The sequence below is a fragment of the Vitis vinifera genome, chromosome 13, assembly GCF_030704535.1.
Source record: "Vitis vinifera cultivar Pinot Noir 40024 chromosome 13, ASM3070453v1".
NCBI lineage: Eukaryota > Viridiplantae > Streptophyta > Magnoliopsida > Vitales > Vitaceae > Vitis > Vitis vinifera.
The window spans coordinates 2,852,459-2,872,192 of NC_081817.1; the positions used below are offsets into that span (position 1 = coordinate 2,852,459).

At 34.0% G+C, this 19,734-nt stretch overlaps 3 protein-coding genes across 5 annotated transcripts; all 3 read right to left on the bottom strand.

Annotated features, from left to right (window-relative positions):
- Positions 1 to 1,489: 1,489 nt before the first annotated feature.
- On the bottom strand, positions 1,490 to 6,404 carry LOC100241081 (uncharacterized). Its single transcript, XM_002283689.5, has 10 exons — positions 6,036 to 6,404; positions 5,698 to 5,773; positions 5,504 to 5,601; positions 4,573 to 4,674; positions 4,326 to 4,412; positions 3,862 to 3,978; positions 2,974 to 3,077; positions 2,530 to 2,669; positions 2,285 to 2,421; positions 1,490 to 2,173 (listed from the first exon to the last, which is right to left on the bottom strand). Exons 1-10 carry the CDS (start codon positions 6,219 to 6,221, stop codon positions 1,997 to 1,999), a joined length of 1,224 nt encoding a protein of 407 aa, XP_002283725.1. The 5' UTR covers positions 6,222 to 6,404; the 3' UTR covers positions 1,490 to 1,996.
- A 591-nt stretch (positions 6,405 to 6,995) lies between these two features.
- LOC100246192 (receptor-like cytoplasmic kinase 176) lies at positions 6,996 to 10,350 on the bottom strand. 2 transcript variants are annotated; one of them, XM_010660281.2, is made up of 7 exons: positions 9,782 to 10,316; positions 8,966 to 9,067; positions 8,739 to 8,869; positions 8,438 to 8,573; positions 8,173 to 8,315; positions 7,949 to 8,072; positions 6,996 to 7,867 (listed from the first exon to the last, which is right to left on the bottom strand). In XM_010660281.2, exons 1-7 carry the CDS (start codon positions 9,831 to 9,833, stop codon positions 7,437 to 7,439), a joined length of 1,119 nt encoding a protein of 372 aa, XP_010658583.1. In that variant the 5' UTR covers positions 9,834 to 10,316; the 3' UTR covers positions 6,996 to 7,436. The 2 variants fall into 2 exon arrangements, with proteins under 2 accessions (XP_010658583.1, XP_002283701.1); XM_002283665.4 differs by having other exon boundaries at positions 8,739 to 9,067; positions 9,782 to 10,350.
- A 4,368-nt stretch (positions 10,351 to 14,718) lies between these two features.
- Positions 14,719 to 19,666, bottom strand: LOC100263345 (triosephosphate isomerase, cytosolic). Of its 2 annotated transcripts, XM_002283657.5 has the most exons (9): positions 19,268 to 19,666; positions 18,777 to 18,852; positions 18,552 to 18,675; positions 18,108 to 18,192; positions 17,830 to 17,962; positions 17,567 to 17,661; positions 16,792 to 16,870; positions 15,066 to 15,148; positions 14,719 to 14,965 (listed from the first exon to the last, which is right to left on the bottom strand). In XM_002283657.5, exons 1-9 carry the CDS (start codon positions 19,304 to 19,306, stop codon positions 14,915 to 14,917), a joined length of 765 nt encoding a protein of 254 aa, XP_002283693.1. In that variant the 5' UTR covers positions 19,307 to 19,666; the 3' UTR covers positions 14,719 to 14,914. The 2 variants fall into 2 exon arrangements, with proteins under 2 accessions (XP_002283693.1, XP_059598222.1); XM_059742239.1 differs by having other exon boundaries at positions 14,719 to 15,148; positions 19,268 to 19,465.
- Positions 19,667 to 19,734: the final 68 nt, after the last annotated feature.

Consider the following 19,734-nt stretch of genomic DNA (forward strand, 5'->3'; position numbering starts at 1 on the left):
TTAGAAGTTATCAAACTATGGTGATAATATATGTTGGTAGTTCAAGTTCGTGTTTGTATCATATCAAAGTCTAAACATTCTACTGTATAAGTTAGTTTAAACCCGACATGAATAATAATCATGTCAAAAACATAAATATAAATAATGCGTCATTATTATAAATATAATATGTTATGTAACTTATTTAATGAACAAGTCATTTTATTTAATGTTCAATTGAGTTAGGTATTTCATAAGTTTATATGATTAACTTTTTAACCAAATATGTTTACAACTCAATTACTTATTTGTTTAAAAACAAATTAAATATGTATTAAATATTTTGAAGTTATAATTGGATTATCATGAGGATTATTAAATGGGTTAATTCGAATCAAATTCATGTTATGCATATTAACCTAAAAATACGTATTTATTAAATTGGTCATGCAAGTCAACATGGATTTTAATTAAACCCAATTATACTTGATACAAACCTACAAAAAGGGTGTTAGGCTCGAGTCATATTGACAAATCACGTCAAACTTTGTTACTACTAATTAAAACAAAGAAAATAAAAATAAAAATGTTGGATAATTAGGCTTTAATGTTGATGAAGGTGTTTAACCATATTTTGACAATATTTTTTAACTCTCGAAAAAGTGAGAAAGAAACTGAAAAATAAGAGAGGAGAAACAAACATGGTAACAAGGGAGAACAAGTAACATGTAAGATCCCTTCCCAATAATAGACATTATCCGCTCTTAATCTAATGGTTTCTCAAGGCTTTCAAACTATTTGATATGAGATATGACATTCACTACTCTTGCAAATACAATGAATATGAGATTGGATAGGATTGTGGACTCACTTGGACTTTGTGTCCCATAAAATTATTGTGTCACTCAAATAGACAAACATCCCTTATGATGTCAAATAGAGTCACACATAAGTATCAGAGATGGACTTTGATACAATTTAAAGAATTTTATCTTATATTTAATGTGAGATATCATAATCTACATGACATTCTCATATTTTTAGGTTATGAAACAGACAAACACTCTCAGTAGGGTCAAGCAAAGTCTTGTACCAAGTCAGAATTGACATTGATATAAAATACATATTGCATAACTTTAAAACGTTTTTTATACTATATATTATACATATAATATTAAAAACTTTTTTCCAGGATGTCACATAAAATCTACTTCACACTTACTATTAATAAGATAACACCTTGTGATATTTTGAAATGCATATTAGAAAAGTAACATCAAAGATTATGATTTTCTAAGTATTTTCAAATTTGTCAAAATAAATTTAATTTTAATCATTGATTTTCTATTTTTTTATTTTTCCAAATTAAATCAAAAACTCAAAAACATATCAACCAAAATATCAAAATACAATGTTTTCCAAAACTCAAAAAATATACGGTTTGAGTTAAGTTGTAGCCTGCCACTGGTTTACTACTACCTATTTTTTACTCAGTGCAGAAGACATCATCTCTAGTAACAACCATAAATTCACAATTTCTGTAAAATGGGAAATTTCACCAAATGATGTATTCACTCACAATTTGTGAATGAAAATGTTCAATGCTCCTGGCCCCATTTCAAAAGGATAAACAACTACCAAGTATTACTTCTGAGGAAGGATGCAAGCTATAATGGATAAAGATATGACACCCTACAGTCTACACCTCTGCTACAATGTATAATCGTAAGAGAAGAAAGAGTCTTGCTCATCGTCCATCATTGCTCTGCATGGCAAAATGCAGTTTCTGTTTTCCCTTTCTCCTCAACATCTAAGCCTCCTGTGTCCTGACTTCTGCAACCCAAAACATTTGAAGTTTGAGCAGTCATCCCAAACTTAGCAGAGCTGAAGATGCCAACTGGTTTTTTAGATGAGATCCAGGTTTATCAAGTTTCTCTCAGATGATGGAAAGAGAGGATGAATATATGCACTACTCTGCAGGCTTGCTAAAGGTCAAAAGATCCAGAACTTTGTGACATCAACAAGCAATTGGGACATCTAACTGAGATTGGAGGTTGTTGGAGTCAGATTGCAAAGGGATCTTCTGGAACTCATTTCTTAGCTGCCCACAAGCTGCACTTGCATCAAGGCCCCGTGTCTGACGCACACTGACAGTTACTTTACGTGACTCCAGGGCACCAGCAAATGCTTGCACCTGCCAAAATAAAATCTCTCAGAACAAGATTCATTCAACTAACAAGAAAAATTTTTTGTTGGAGAACAATAACCAAAAGAATAAAAAAAATCCATAGATTGTAGTTCATACTGCCTTGTTATATGGACGCTGAAATTCAGAGCCTTCAATTGGATTGAAAGGTATCAGGTTCACATGATAACCCGGTCCCCATTCATGGAGTAGTTCTGCAAGCTCTATTGCATGCTCCACAGCATCATTTACACCAGCTAACAAAGATGTTATTTGCATTAGTTTTTTTTTTGTTTTTGTAACTTCAAAAATGAATGCCCATAGTGCACCACAGAGACAAATTTCTCCAAATGAAACTTCAGTACCTAAAAGTGTGTACTCAAAAGATACCCGACGGCTAGTTTCCAGGAAGTAGTCCCTGCAATCCTTCATAATTGCATCCAGAGGGTAGGACTTTGCACTTGGTACAATTGTTTCCCTTAGTTTCTGGTTTGGAGCATGTAAGCTGATACACAAGATAATAAAGGGCAAACTAAATGCAAAGCCTTACAGATAGCAGACAATCGGAAGAATGATATCGGATGGTTTAGTATACAATGGAAAAGATGTGAGAATAGGGACAAGTACTTGCTCCGCTGTTTAATGCTCATAGCAAAGATAATAAATGGGATAGTCACTCACTCTCATATTGTTTACTACCGCATTTAGAAGAACCATTAGATAATTACACAAACACAATCAACATCATTTTGGTGGTCCACATGAACATTCAGCCTAGCATTCTTCATTTCTGATACAAAATTACGCACCTGATAGCCAATGTGGATTGAAGTTTGTAAGAAGCCAACTTCTTAATTGTGTTGGGAACCCCTACGGAGGAAATTGTGATCATTCTTTGCCCAATTTGCACATCCTTAAAACAGAGGAAGAAGAAAAAGCCCATCAAGTATGAGTGTGAAATCATAGACCCACATACTGCCAATTGTCATGAGACCTCAACACTAAATAAGATACAATCAGTATCATGGGATAGTTTGATACTCCTTCAAAAGGAAGAAATTGTATGTAAAAGGAAGACTATAATCTGTATACAATAACAAAAATCGATGTTCTGGTGCATTTGGAGGAATGCAATGACAGCTCTAACCAGTCTATGAAAGAGTTCTTTCTAAACACACTGACATCTTTGATGGCTTCAGTCAGGGCTAAGGTTGGTGGCACTTTGTTTTTTCTTTCCTGTTCTCCTTTTTTCATTCTTTAGTGCTCTCTGTGTACTTCATGTCTATTTGGGCTGAATACCCTTTTATTAGGTGCTCACTAATCTGTTTCCTTTGCCTATCAGAAAAATAGGAAAAAAAAAACTGGAATATCTAGCTTTCCCTGTATAACAAATGACCTGGCAATAAATCTCTCCAAATCTGACCTGATTCATTCACTTAATCATGCTCAGTTCTCTAACATTAAGGAATTGGATAAGACCTTAAAATAAAAAATAAAAATAAAAAGGTATGTGGATGCAGTAACTTATGATTGTTAGAAGCAATACCTAACCTTTTTACAAAAATGAGTCAATTTATTATTATTTTTCTCTTTTATCAGAAAAATCGGTTGACTTGTTATGAACTTTAGCTAAATGAAAAAATTAGAACCAGCATATAGATGATTAACAATTGTGCATGAAAGAGTTAATAAGTGACCTTATTCAAGCAACGGTGAGCTTCAATAACTGATTTCAGGTTCAACATTGGTTCGCCCATTCCCATAAACACCACATTTGTCACCCTTTGCTTAAAGATCTCCTCTATTGCCAAGACCTGTGCACATAGTAAAATAGAAAACACAATGTACTAAGTTGAATAAAGAAACACAGAGCTTTAGTGAAACTGATGCTGTCAAATCTTAAACATAGAAGTTCAGGGTTGGAAATGATGTGAAATGGAATAATCACAGTTCAGATTCTCAGCCACATTGTATTTTGAAAACAGAAACAGAACACCTGAATCCTAGGGTTGAAGGCCTTGGGTTTACAAACAAAGGTGGTAAACCAAACTAAATCCAGACGCACTGTATTTTTTTCAAAATGGTGAAAAAAAGCAGTATATTAAAACAACCCATTTAATAGGACCCAGAAAATTAGACAATGAAAAGATGTCAAACAAACCTGCTCAACAATTTCATGCCTCTGAAGGTTCCTTGAGTAACCTCCCTTGCCAGTGGCACAAAATGAACAGCGCAATGGACAGCCAACCTGGATATTTAAAGTAGGCCGGGAGAAAATTATTATAATTATTCAAAAATAACATCAACAAAGGAATATTTCATTAAGGTGGACAAAAATGATTTCTTCATTGGTATAAGAAAACCCAAACCAGGGAACTATCTGGTTGATTTTCTGGTTAGAAAAGCACCTGTGATGAGACACATGCAGTAAGGCGAAATGAGCCTTTGTCATGTTCAACTGGTATTCCAACAGTTTCAACCAATCTGTTGTCTGCCAGTTTTATCAATAGCTGCAGCATTGAGCAGAAAATGATTAGAGAGTACAGACTGCGTTGGAAAGCTTTTATTCTAGTTCTTTCTTTTTATTTTTAATCATCCTTCTGGCAAAAATCTGCCAAACATTTTTTAAAAGTAATCTTAGGGTTGCACTTGAAATGGTGAGGAAGCACAAGAAGAGTTCAACCAAATATGAGTTGGATGCCTATTTGTCTAACCCTGAAAATTTCCTAGGTACTCAACCACCCTAAATCTCATGCCTAGGTGAAAACTTTCAGCTTTTGTCATCCACCAACCAACAGAAGTCAATATACTCCACCAAAAAGCTAAACTTTCACATCCACAAGATGAATGAAATTTAATTCAGTATTAGACCAACTTCATTTTGTTTCTTCCAAACATGAGCTAAGATTTCCAGGCACACGGAAGAATTTAAACACACCATCAGGAAAGGAAATCCTTCCATTTTCTTTTCAGATCTTTAAAATGAGTATAATCTGTTTTTTATAGCTTTTAATGAAGTTTTTCCAAGAATGCATTTAGATTCTTAGATTTTTTGCAACTGACCTCTGTTCTATATCTCACAATCAATTAAGCATTACAGATGGCTAAATTTGTGTCAGAGTGTACCACTAAAATAAGATTGAATCAGTTCCATCCAATGTAGTGCAAATAGTCCTCAATTCTCAAAGTCAATTCAAAGGCACAACAATATGCATGACATCATCCAAAGTGATCAACCCAACACATTATCCATCATAAAATCACATTACATAACCACCAATTACCAACCATTGAATCTAATCAAACCTAAAAATACCTAATTAGCAATAACCTTTGTACCTTAACAGTGCCATCAGCTGCAGTAACAGACTGGTAAATGGATGATCGCCCCACCCTCCATCCGCCTTCCTGAAGATCGTTCCTAAAGGCCTGAGGCACTATTCATAAAAAATTGTTATACAAAAAATCAACCATAAGGAAAAAAAAGGGGGAGTCAAATTATCCATATAAGAAAAGGATTAGAGGACACTCACATTGACTGAAATGTTGAATTTCTTTGACCTTTCTCTTGTAGATAAGATGATGGAGCTGCTTCCCCCTATAGCTTTGCTGAACACAATAGCAAAATTACAAATTGAACACCCAAAAAATGCATTACCAATATGCTATTCATGCCATGTTTGGTGGCTGAGAAAGTATAGGAAACGCAAAATTCAGAAACCTGATACAGCTTAATTGAGATGAGTGATTTCCATTTCCGTGAAAACCAAACTGGCTAATAGGAAAGATTCAAAATTTTATTTTATTTTCTTTCCTTTTCCTCTCTCAGGAACCAAACAGGAAACTAGGGTTTTCGTTTGTTAAGAGTTACCTGGCCGAGATCGAGAGAGAGCTGTTGGAGCTCTTGCTCGGACATGCCAAGTAGCACGTGGGAATCCACATGCGCCACGCGTGTGGGCGAGAGGGTTGTTGACATGGTGCGTGAGGACAAGGCTAAGGAGCGAGAGCGTATCGCACGTGTGAGAGGCGCAGAGCACAAGTGCTGGAGTAGCGCCATTGATAGCCTTTCAAGAACACTGAAAACCTCACCTGTACAGAGGCCTTAAACCTCAGCCTCCAGTGAATTGACGACAATGCCCCGAAAGATTTTTGGTCCCGAAAAAACATCATTTCTCTCTCATTTCTTTGTCCATTTCCCTATTTTTATTACCTCCATATTTAATTAAGTTCAAACCCTAAAAGCAAAGATGGATGGATTAAAGATTAGAGTCTTAAATATTTTATGTTTAGAAACATAAATATTTTTTTTATTATCCCAAAATGATCTACTATTTGCAATTTAAAAATTGATATAAATATGTAAAAACAAAATTTAAAAGGTCATTATTAATGCAGCAATTTAATGCACTCAACCGGAATTTAACTCGAACAACCCCTCCAACCCAAGTCTAATATAACAAATTCAAATCGAACCTAAACTTTTAAAAATGAAGTAGTTTAGGCTCAAGTTAAATTGGTGATTAAATATTTATTAATTCAGATTGTGTTTAGGTTAATACAAACTCAATCCAATTCATCCATTTGGTGCATTTTTTGTTTTTGGTTTTTAAAAACAAAAAAAAAATAGTAATAATCTAAGAACTAAGAAGTCCTCTACACAAAGGTATAAATTTATTTTATGTTATTAAGGATTATTTTTAAAAAATTTAAAATTTGAGGTAATAATTTTTTTTAATACCTTAATTTTTTTTTTAAATAGTTTTTAGAAATTATAATTCTTTTTCATTTTGAGAGTCGTCTGAAAATGGAAAGAACAAAGCAGACTGATGAATTCAAAGAAGAAAAAAATTCATACATTTAATATAGCACAAGCTCATAATTTGAACACAACTTATTACAACAAAGGAGGCTGATATGAGCAATGCAGGAACACCCCACCAAAGCTTTCTATAGCTATATTAAAACAACAAGACTCCCTCTTCTGCAAGCTCTCACAAACTGTTACAAAGATGCTGAGGAGACCCAATTCTCACCTCCTCATCCGCCTCATTCTCTAGGCATATTCTGGATGTGTTAAAGAAACAGAAAATTTTGAATACCTTCTTCAAAAGTAGGGACTGTACAATAAGTTCACCAAGCATTGCTGCAGTATACTTGTCCCAAGTTCCTGAGACAATCTTCTTCACCATATGCTGCAGCAGCATATGTGATCTTTTCTTCTTCTTTTGAGATAGCGAAAACGAGACTGGATGTGAGAAATCCTTTTTCTCTCTTAAGTTTGATGTGCTGGGGACCGAGTGGGTCTTGGATAGGCAGTTCTGTTGTGTTTGGGGCCATTGCTTGAGCTGTTATGGAAATTAGGACGGGGACGGTTTTGAGAGGCTGTCGTGTTGTTGGAGTCAGCCTGAAGCTGCTCCAGTGCTGTTACCACCTGATCCATATTTGGCCGGTGCTTGGGTTCTGTTGATAAGCATTGGATTGCAACGCGAGCTGCTCCATGTGCTCCATTCAAAGAGAACTGGCCCTGAATCCGGCTGTCCAAAACATGGAAAATCTTGCGCTTGCTGGCCAGGTATGGCCTTGCCCACTCAACTAAGTTGTGTTCTCCGGACGGGCGGTTCTTGTCCACTGCTCGCCTGCCTGACAACATCTCAAGGAGGACGACCCCAAAACTATATACATCGCTTCTGGTAGTCAGATGACCTTCATGAAAATGGTGACAAAGTAAGTAATTCTGATTGCAAGAAACAGGATAGGCATTTCAAATTGTGGACTGAAAATCACCTGTGGCCAAATATTCAGGGGCTGCATACCCATAGGTACCCATCACCCGTGTGGAAACATGGCTTTTATCGCCTGTTGGCCCATCTTTGGCTAGCCCAAAATCAGAGAGCTTTGCATTGTAGTTCTGTCATTTCACATTGATGAAAAGGATGTGAGGGACGAGTACAAAAAAGTTTGGCAGAAATCATGAATCAAAATTCAACAATGGAAAGTGTCTCACTCACCGAATCAAGTAGGATATTAGAAGTTTTGAAGTCTCGATATATCACTTGTACACTATTACTATGAAGAAACGCAAGACCCTTGGCAGCTCCAAGGGCAACCTTCATCCGGAGGGACCAAGAAAGCGGTTGGAAGTAAGAACCCCCTGTTCCAAAATCGACACCAATTTCTCTCAATCATAAATTTGGGTACTGAAAGCACTTTTCACTGGAAGCAAGAGTAACAAAAGAGTTGAAGTAGATATAGGCAAGGATATTAAGGACTCACTCCTGAATAGATGGTGCTCCAAGCTGCCTTTGGGCATGAACTCATAGACCAGAAGCCGATGATCATCCTCTAAGCAGTAACCGATCAATTTCACAAGGTTAGGATGATACAGCTGCCCCAGATAATTAATTTCTGCCTATAATTCAAGAGGCACGGAGTCATGAATCCTCCAATCCAAAAAGACTAATAGCATAACTAATAAATTCACTGGGATAGATTAATGTGAAAATTCAATATAAATTTTGGACAAGCATCTTTGAAAATTGCAGATAAGCCAAAGAAGGGCAGATGTGATACTCACCAACCATTCCTTATGGCCTTGGAAACCTTCTTGGTTAAGCTTCTTCACAGCAATGACCATGCCCGTCCCGGGCTTGGCAGCTGTAAATGCCTTCTCATCAATCCATCCCTTAAAGACACAGCCAAAACCACCTTCACCCAACACACTGTCAGGGCGGAAGTTCCTGGTGGCAGTTCTAAGTTCGCTGAAGAAAAAGCTTTTCAAATTGGAGGACTGCAAGATCTCACCATCAGTTCTAGGCGTCGTAGGCACCGAGGCAGATGAGACCTTGCTACTACTTGAACCACTTAAATATTTTCCATCATTGCTGCCGCATCTCGATTTAATCCCTGCAAACATTACAACCCCATGAACATCCATGAATTCATCTACCAAAATCCGCACAAAAATGGAACTTCTAGCTACTACAAACTACTCAAATTGCCAAAATAAAACTATAAAAATGATGGTAATGCATGGGTTTTAGAAAACGGGAACAATGATGAAAAATATTGTGCAAATTTAGAATACAAGTCACTCTTTATACAAAACAGAAAGCAAATCATTGGCTGCATCTGGGAGGGTAGAATTGGGTTTGAATGGAAATCCCAATTCTGTGGGATTCCAAACTGTTGTCTTCACAGTGGGATTGGATATGGGGTCTACATATAATTCGAATCCTACTCGTATATCCCTGTATGGAAAGCCCAATATGATTCAATCATAGTTTCCGTCAAAACAAACACTACCAATTGGGACAAAATCTAAGTTTCCATCAAGACAAACACTGCCAACTGGAACAAAATCCAATGTTTTTTTTCTGGAAAATAGATCACAATCTAACTTCCCCAAATCAATTATTTCAAGAAATGAAATCCATTTAAATGAGCAAGAAATCCAATCTCAACAACAAAACCCAGAACCCCCATGAACAAGTAATAACCCATCAACCAAAAACCCAAACAATCCCATCGAAAAAAACTCGGAAGAGTCCAGAATTCAGAAACAAAGAGCTCAAATCATGCAACGAAAGCAAAGGAAAGAGACAAAGATCTCAGTTATACCAATGTAGAGAAGATTCTCAGCCTTAATTTGAGAGCTCAAACAACCCCCCATCGAAGCACACGTCCCACTCTCTCCTCCTCCCCTCCTCCAAATAGATCAAAAATCCCAGAAATCCAGATACAGAGGACTTGAAAAAAGAAAAATGGATAAACAAGGCCACAACCCAAATCCGTGAAAACAGAGCAGACCCCAAGTGTGAAAGCGAGACTTTTCTCTGGAAAGTTAGCTGTCACCCAAGAAAACAACCTCCCCAAATTGAATACTTTTGACTATTAAACCTCACAAAAAAAAAACAAATAAAGAACAACTAGAATTCATCCAACATCAGGCTTTTTAGAATACAGATTTTGGTTAGCATCATGTTGGGGGTTCACGGGTACTGTGTCCTATTATGGACCTTCGCGAAGGACAAGGGGTTGACTATTCCTTCTTATTCTCCATTTTCTTTTTCTCTTCTTTTTTTTTCTGCAAGTTGTGAGAGACGGAGAGAGGGTTGGGGAACTGGGCATTAATGGCGGCTTCTGGGTTCTGTATGGAGCTTATCCATTTTTATTTTTTTCACATGCAATCCACAAGAAGACAGGCGGCAATCGTGGCAGGCGATTTGTGGCCGTTTGATTCGCATCCGAAACCCAATTGGTCAAAGTTTTGATTATTTTAACGTCTCAATGAGTCATAATCATATGCTAATATGCTATAAAGAAAAATCACTTTATTAGTCTTTTATGCCGGCCGCATGGGCACATTTTGGAGGAGGAAAACTCGTGCTGGAAATGAATTGAAGCAAAATAAAAAGGTTTAAACCTGATAACACTTTTCTCTATCTTTCTCTAAAATTATTTTTTTTTATTGTTTTAATTTATAAAATTTTAAATGGTATTAACAATAAATATAATTACTAAATATTTATAATTTATTTTTATAAAAATTAATATTTTACATATGCTAAAAACATTAAAAAAAGAAAAAAAAATCAATTAAAATCAATTTTTATTTAATATCATATATAATGGGAAAGGAGCCAGATAAAATTAAACCTAAACATGTCTTAAATTCATCCTATTTTTAAAAAATTTCCTAAACCCCTGTATATATTTTCCAAACATATTTTATTAAGGGCAAGATAGAACGACGGTACGAAGAATTCTTCTCATTGTCATTCCTAATTTTGTATATTAAATCTTATGTTTTCAATTTTTTTTAATAGACGTTTTAAATAATTATGTTTTATTTTTAAATATTTTAATATAAAAATATATTTTATTTGAATATAAAAAATGATTTTTTTTTAACCTTCATTGAAAATGAATGGCATGTTCACACTAATTTGTATCGACAATTTAGACAAATTCAAATCCACTTAAACTTTCAATTGTTAAAAAAAAAAAAAAAAAAAAAAGACTTCACCATATTTAAGATATATTTTAATTAAAAAGCCTACTTATTAAACAACACAACCCCATCATCAAATAAAATTTAGTAAAAACTACTTGATGATTCTATGAATTATTAAAACGTTGACAATGCACACACCTTTGAAAATAATGGGCTGATCATCAAATGACTTTTACTCGAAAATTTGACTAAGTAAAAAAATCAGTACAAGTGGATGATGATGTTGATTATATGATCCGTTGTGAGTAAGGCCATAGACTTTTGCAGGAGCAAAACTTATAAAGAATGTTTTCACAAATAAAAAAATTAAAAAAAAAAAAAGAAAAAAAAAAAAAGAGGAAATAATTTTATTTTACTACTTGGGGGGACCTTTATCTTCAAAATTAATGTGTATGGTGTCACACAGAAAGAGAAAATCTAGAAAAGATTGGCTGCGCCCCAACCGAGACCCATGTGACATCGTATTATTCATCACGTTTTTACAAGTAGATGTCCCTTTCAAAGATATTCACCCTCAGCTTTACCTTAAAAGGATAAAAGAATTATGCTTAATTAAAAAAAAAAATATTTTCAAAAAAAATAATAAGGGCATGTTTGGATAAGAAAACACATTTTACAATTAGAAACTTTTTCAATTTTATATTATTAGAAATAGAAAACATCGTGTTTTTAGATAACAATTTTTAATTATTTTTTATTGTTTTAACTTATTTTTAAAAAATTATTTTAAAATATAATTATGTAAACATATAGAATGATTAAAAATAAAAAACTTTTAAATATATTTAAAAATAATGAAAGTGGTTAAAAATATTTTAGACTTTTGTTTTATAAAATATCAAAAAGCAATTTTAAAAAACTATTTTTCAAAACTATTTTTTAAAATAGTTACCATGACCTAAATATGTTAAATTTTTTTATATCATCGTTTATTTTAATCTTTACAATTAATTTATGTGAATAAAAAATGATTAATTTACAAAATGATATAATTCCCAAGACTTAATATATTTGTTGCTTTCTATTTTTGAAAATAAAAAAAATTATATAAATTATGTATGAAATTGAAGAACTCTTAATATTTATAAAAATATAATAGTTTTTAAAAAATTAATCAAATTTTAAAATCCCAAACTTTAAAAATAAAATTTAGGGATATAAGTTATATCTTTTATATATTTATAAAAATAAAAATAAAAATCCAAATAAAACCTAAGATATGCATTGAGTTAAATTAAATATTAAAATTTATCATACTCATATTTTTTTATCATATATTAAAATTTATCATCCTTATCATGCTAATATATTTTTTTATTTTTAAATCACCCATGATACAATTCTTAAAGATAACAAGTCTAAGGTGGCCAAACTTTGCCAACCTTCAACCATAAAAACAATAATTAAAAAATAAAAACCCCATCCAAAAATAACCAACTAGTATTAAAAAAAAAAAAAAAAACATTAATAGCTCAAAGTCTTCACCACCTCTTTCTTGCATTTTACTTCACCCTAATCTATACACAAGTTGTTAATTAAAAACATCTTGTAAAATCTAAGTTCAAGTAGTTTTTCATGTTTGATTTATCATTAAATATATATATATATAAATCAACTGTGTTTTAAATTATTAAAAAATTATATAAAAAAATCCTATTAATTACGGTTTTCTCTCGACCTCAAGAAAAACATAGAAAAAAACAAAAAAAAGGCTTAAATGGGGCAATCCCTCGTAGATCCATTTGAGGAATACGGGGACTAGTTGAGGTAATAGGTCATCCAAATTTAAATTAAGTATATAAAATTAATTCGTTCTTTAAGAAAAAAAAATCTCTCTAATCACTTTTCTTAATTTTTTTTTCCCCAAAATTTTCAAGAGAATCAAACATTGTATTGGGATTTTAGGTTCTCCGTATGAAAAGGTTCAATGCATGAACCATATAAAAACAGACAGTGTCATGATATTTTCAACTATAAAATAAATAAATAAATAAAATATCGGTTTGACTTTGCGCAGGAAGGGGCCAGGGGAACATACGTGGATTTTTTTTCTTTTTTTTTTTGTGGTGACTGTGAATATTAACGTTAGAGTGACGTAGGCATCTCGGTTTGGTATTCATTGACTTCTGTGCTCGTTTTGTATTTGGCAATGGCCTTTAGCAGCCTGGCTTTTCAAAATTTCCGTGCTACTGTGGATTCTGTTCTCATCCGTGGGGTCATACACTCACCGAAAGAAACACCACTAATAATTCTTTACATGGAGCCCTCTGATGTGATAATATTTGTCTTTCTATGTCTTTTTATTATTATTTTTATTTTATTTTATTTTATTTTTTATTTTTACAAACATTTCTTAAGTCACTACCCCGATCAGAATCACTAACCAATTAAGCATCTGCTTTAAGCAATTTGTGTCATCTTTTCCTTTTCATTCGGTGTTTTAGGATACATGTTTAAGTTTTTCTTTTCCCAATAAGACTGTCAATAGATTTGCAACTTTGCATATTTATACAAGTTTTCAATAATAATAAAATAATTGATTAATTGATTGAAAGAGATGAAAACATTTCAAATTTGTAAAATTAACCTTTTTCTATTTTTAAACTTGAAAAATAACTTATTTTTAGTATAAATATCTTTCAATATTTTCATTATTTACATATTTATTTTTTTTTTAAATGATTTTTTTTTTAAATGAAAGGTTTTTTTTTTTGGTATAAAATGGGTATAATAATAATAATAATAATAATAATAGTAATAGGATAAGTTATTAATTTTTATCTTTTATTTAACTCATCTCCAATAATTGTTCTCTTTATTCTATAATTTTCAAAGTTAAATTTTGATAAACAATAAAGATAGATAAAGATGACTATTTTTTTTTTTTTTTTTGTAATTTTGAGCAAAAATAATATATTTGAAAAAAATCCACTAATAAACCAAGAATTATTTTGGAAATGGATTATTTTTATGATTTTTTTTTAAAAATAAATTATTATTATTTTCTCAAAACTCCCTTTTTTTTTTTTTAATAGATTTCATTTTTAAATTCCTTATCATCGCAAAGAGTCCATTTTTAAATTCCTGTCATGTTTTCATTGCAGAGTCCTTATAGCAGCCTCCACCGTACAATCATTAACTGATTCCATTGTCAACATGTTTGGCAGGACGTGTGGCAGCAATTCGCTTTGCAATAAAATCCCAAATGCGCATTGAAAGAAGTGGCTTCTAATTACATCACAAATTGTCCAGAGTCCACACATATGACGATACACATACGTGGAATTAATCTAATTGGGTGTAGGAAGAGGTAGAACCATATCCTTGGAAAAGATGGAAAAGCATGTGCTACCTCTTTATTGGAGATTCATTCCTTCCTCGTTCTCCTGGTTGAGGAGAGTGAACCCCCTTAAGCTGTGACAGATTACCATAATGTAAACCCAAAGGAAAATCCTTCTTTCCTCTACTTACTCTAGTATTAACCACTTCCTCCAAAAAATGAACAAGACATGACACCACAAATTTAGACAAGTCAAGCTACTGAACTCAAGGGCGTGTTTGTTAGATTATTAAACAATTCACACAACATATCCAGTTCTGAGCCACTGGTCAAGAAACAAAACGCATAACTTATTCCCTCAAAAAGAGTATTTTTCAAATATTTATCAAAAGGACTCTTTAGCTTTTGAACCCACAGCTTCAAAGTCTCACTCAGCTACTCATTCGTCGTACCAAGCTTAGCAATTTTTCTTCACCTCGGCGGACTTGATAATGTCAATAAACTCAGGCTGTAGAGGGGAGAGGGAGCATCAAATATCTCATCAGCCCAACCAACAACCATGAGGAAAATGCGAAGGGCAAAGGCAAAAACAAAAAGAATATCACTACCTTTAGAGAAGCTCCACCAACCAAAAAGCCGTCAACATCAGGTTTGGCTGCCAATTCCTTGCAGTTTGCACCACTGACGGAACCTGCAACAGGAATAAAATTAAGGACATGGAAATATGAAAAGCCAGGTGGGAAGCGCCTCAACAGCTTTAAAGGCTACCCTATTTATTCGGTACCAGCCCCAATATTCTGGTAAATCAAGAAAGTAAGGCCTTGTTTGATGGTTGGTTTAGAAAACAGTTTTCTATTCTTTAAAAAAAAAAACAAAAAACAAGTTTAACAATCGAAAAACAAAAAACAATTTTCACGGTTTTCTAGGACAGAAAACAAATGTTTTCAAAAAACATCTTTTAATTGTTTTCAATAGTTTTAACTTGTTTACTAATGACCGTTTTAAAAAATAATTACATAAATATGGAGAAGTGTTAGAAATAAAACACTACATATAAATTTATTTTTAACACGTATTTAAAAATATAGAAAACAATTTAAAAACATTTCAAGTTTTCAAACGAACATTTGTTTTTCAGAATTTCAGAAAACCGTATTAAAAAACCATTCTCAAAAATTGTTTTTGAAAACAATTACCAAACTTTACCTAAGAAACTACAAACACAAGAGACATTCTAGCCGCCAGCACAAAAAGATGCACATGGTCAATATCTTTGATATGCCTATAGAAGATAAATCATCCATATAGAGCCAGTCTTTTATTTGTGGCGATGTTGACCAGAGCCACAGATTGAAGTAAACATTTTTTTCTGGACCACTGCCATTGATGTGCAGTACGATTCTGACATATTGGAAAAATTGTGTCATCAACTCCCTCCATTAGCAGAGACTCGGAATCTATTGGCCATATACTCCAAAATATTGCCAAACTTAATGTTGGTGATCTATGGCTTTAAGAGATATGCCTAGTGTAATCAAACTCTCTAAACCTCATGGTCCAGGAGAAGGCAATAAAGTTGACATTACAGATTTCAAATCTGCTTTGAAGGAGGTAAAAGTCACGAACCATTCCAAGATTATTGTCAAGGCTGATAACTCAAGTGATATTCAGTATAAGGGGCCTGCAATTGGGCCAAGCTGGTCTGAACTTTAGCCAAGTCTAAGGTTTAAGCAAGTTAGCCATTCACTATTTTGGCTGAATTGAGCTTGGTCTCACATTTTCCAGCCAATTGAAAAGCACTTGAACCTGAGACATTGGTTTTCCACGCATCAACCACCACCTCTCAGAGATCTTTTCTGGTCGGATAACCCAAATGCGTATTAAGCATCTCATGCAACAATTTAACTTGACTGAGCTTAGCAAGGCTCCAACATGCAACTCTAAGTAGGAAAAACATTGTGTCTTTGGAAAGCTTCCATCCCCAAAAAGAAGTGTTTTATATCTGTATAAAAACATGTAAATATATGTTTGAACTTTGGAGTTCTCAATAGTAGCTCTTCTTGGACTCTGGCGATAAACAGACAAATTTAGTTTAGAGTTGCTTAGACATGATGCAATTTCCACGAGTTGTAAGCCACATTTGGAAGTTTGGAATGTTATTCTCCATGGCTTATTTGCATCTCTATATTTAGGTGATATGTCTTTCTAAAGATTTGATTATTTATAAAGATTCATAATTCAACATATAAGTAACCTATCTTCCAAACAGAGATAATAACTGAATGGGACTAAGGAAGAATCAGGGTACACTATAAAAAAGATGAACCAAGGTACCTCCATAGATAATTCGGATTGTTGCAGCAACCTCAGGACTGGCGTTTGCTTGAAACCAGTTCCTCAATTCAGAATGTACCTGTCATAGAAACAAAATAGTTGGCATGAGAAGGTGGAAAATCTGAGGCCACTTCATGAAAGAAAATTTCTTTCACATTATCATTTGATACTGGTTGACACCATAAATGTGGGTCATGGATGACAGTTTAGAAGTTGTTCAAAAAATGAGCATGTGGCACCAACATTTACAGGCTAACAAACAAGAAACTTTAAATCAGAAGTTGATTGGGCCAAATGCTCAGATCTTACATTCTGCAACGGTTCATTTTCAAAATACTACTATGCTTGATTTAGAAAATATAACATTTGAATTCTGTGATTTAACTGTAAATATATGAGATGATTAAGTGAAAATTGTAATCATTTTTAGCATTTCTTTGAGTATTGTTGATCTTTTCTCTGATAATTTTATTTGGGAGCACAAACCCTTCCAATGTTGAAATCATCCATAGTTCTGAGAACAGTTAATTCCATGTCTGGACAAGACCCAATTACTCCATTAAATTCTCTCTACTGAAACCTTTCAATCATGCCTAGATTATTTGCATTCAGTCTATCAGCAATTACTCCATTAATGATGCAGGCCAATTTTTGGGACAGGCAGTGACATCATTAAAATTCTCCTACCAAATGTTAGTGAAACAAAGCAACAAATATGTGTCCAATTGATAGAAATGAACATGAACTCAATCAACAAGATGAAGGTGTCACGTACTTCTTGAGCCTGAGCTGGAGTAGCAACCTTCCCAGTTCCAATAGCCCACACAGGCTCATAGGCTAAGACAACATTAGCCCAATTTGATACCTTATCTGGAATAGAAATAAATTTGAAACAGTCAAAAGAGGAACTTAATGCAATCCTTGAAGCATGTTAACTAATTTAGCATTTCAGAGCATTAAATACAATAGACAGAGAACTTGTAGCACCAATTGAAAAACTGTAAAACTGCATGCGGATAATGGTAGTGGAATGGATACCTGCAATTGCTTTTGTTTGTGCAGCAACAACTTCCATAGTTGATCCAGATTCTCGCTGCTCAAGAGTCTCTCCAACACAAGCTATCACCTTAAGGCCTTTAGAAAGTGCATAGGCAACTTTCTCTCCCACAAACTGATGAAACGTACAGAGAAACAATGTTAATATACAACAGATACCAAATTGATGAGAAAATGATAAGCACTTATGGAAAAAGCTAGTGGGAAATCAATTGCCATCACCAAAAATAAGTCAGTTATGTCCATGTAACAGTGGTTACCTCATTTGATTCATTCAACAGAAGTCTTCTTTCAGAATGACCAATAATGACCCATGGTATGCCCAAATTGACAAGCATCTCAGCACTGCACATGAAAGTGACATTGACTTCAAACTTTTGCAAAGGAATTTCTAGTCACACAACATTTTCTCAATGATCAATGCACCATGAAAGACATTATGCAAACACGAGTTCAGAAGAAGAGAGATAAGGACCACTAGACTCAGTTCATTTGAGTGAGTTGCAGAACACAACCAAGCACTTCCTAGCATTTTTGTTGTTTCAACAATCGCCTAATGTTGTAATTTGGAAACAATCTAAATTCATTTGTCGACCCTATTTTCTTACTCCGAAGAATCCTACCAGACTGCGTTCTAGAAGACCAACACACCCAGAATACAAGAACTTCAACGTAGAATCTATTCAGAGCATATCAGAACATACCTAATCTCACCGGTGAAAGCACCTCCCTTCTTGACCCAACAATTTTGTGCCGCAACATGAAAATCAGGCCTCAAGGTGCTTTTCACCAATGGAAGAAACACAAATGGAGGGCTCACGACAACCTCTGTAAAAGGAAAACAAGTTATAGCAATCCAAAGACTCGCAATGGCCACCATAGCTTTCCACAAATGAATTGCAATAAAGTGTCCACCAAGATTCACTCACCAACAACATCCCCTGACGGCACTTCGCCTGCATTAAGAGTAGACACTATCTTCTTGACCTCTTCCCCGGTTCCATTCTGCATATAGATTCAAATCAACATTTAATCCACCAATCTACATATACAGGTACTTTTACTCACTAACAAATAATCACAAAAATAAACCACAAACATGAGATTAAGCTCCCGAAATCGAAAAATACTTCAACATTCAATCGAAAATCCACTCTCAGAAAGTGGATGAAAATAACAGATAACTCTAAACCAAAATCCATGATTGGTCAATTTCAGATTCATTTGAGAAAGAAACGATCTAACTCGAAATCTCAGATTCAAACCATATGATAAAACATAAGTACAAAGAAAGTCAATGGTAAACAGATCCAGCGATTGGAATCGGAAAACGATCCAAACAGGGAAAAAGAAAAAAAAAAAGAAAAAGAAAAAGAAAAATAAAAATAAAGATAGGGAAAGAGTACGATCGGAGACATACGCATTTCCAGTTGCCGCCGACGAAGAATTTTCTGCCCATCTCTGACGATAATCACGAAGCCAAACAACGAAGCAGAAAAAAAAGTCTTAACAGCTGCTTCACTACGCTGATATCTATGGATTTTGTGGGAGTCTCTTGAAAATAATAAAATTTATGGACAACATTGGCTCCTATAGTATTTTCCTTGGTTGCAACTTGCAATTACTGTTATACCCTCAGCTTTACCCCAAGGCATATGCTCATGACTCATGAGTCACGGGGATGGAGATATGTGGCCCATCTGGAAGATTCCGTGGGATGTACCGAGGGGTAAATTGGTAAATTGATAATGAAGCACACGGTTTTAGCGCCGATGGTCCGCAGAAACCTCGGCTTCATAAAAATGGGTGGTGATGATTTAGATCAGGGGGCGTAGCAAGTCATGTGAGGTATTAAATTACCATAATGTACAAGTGTTTTCCTCTAAT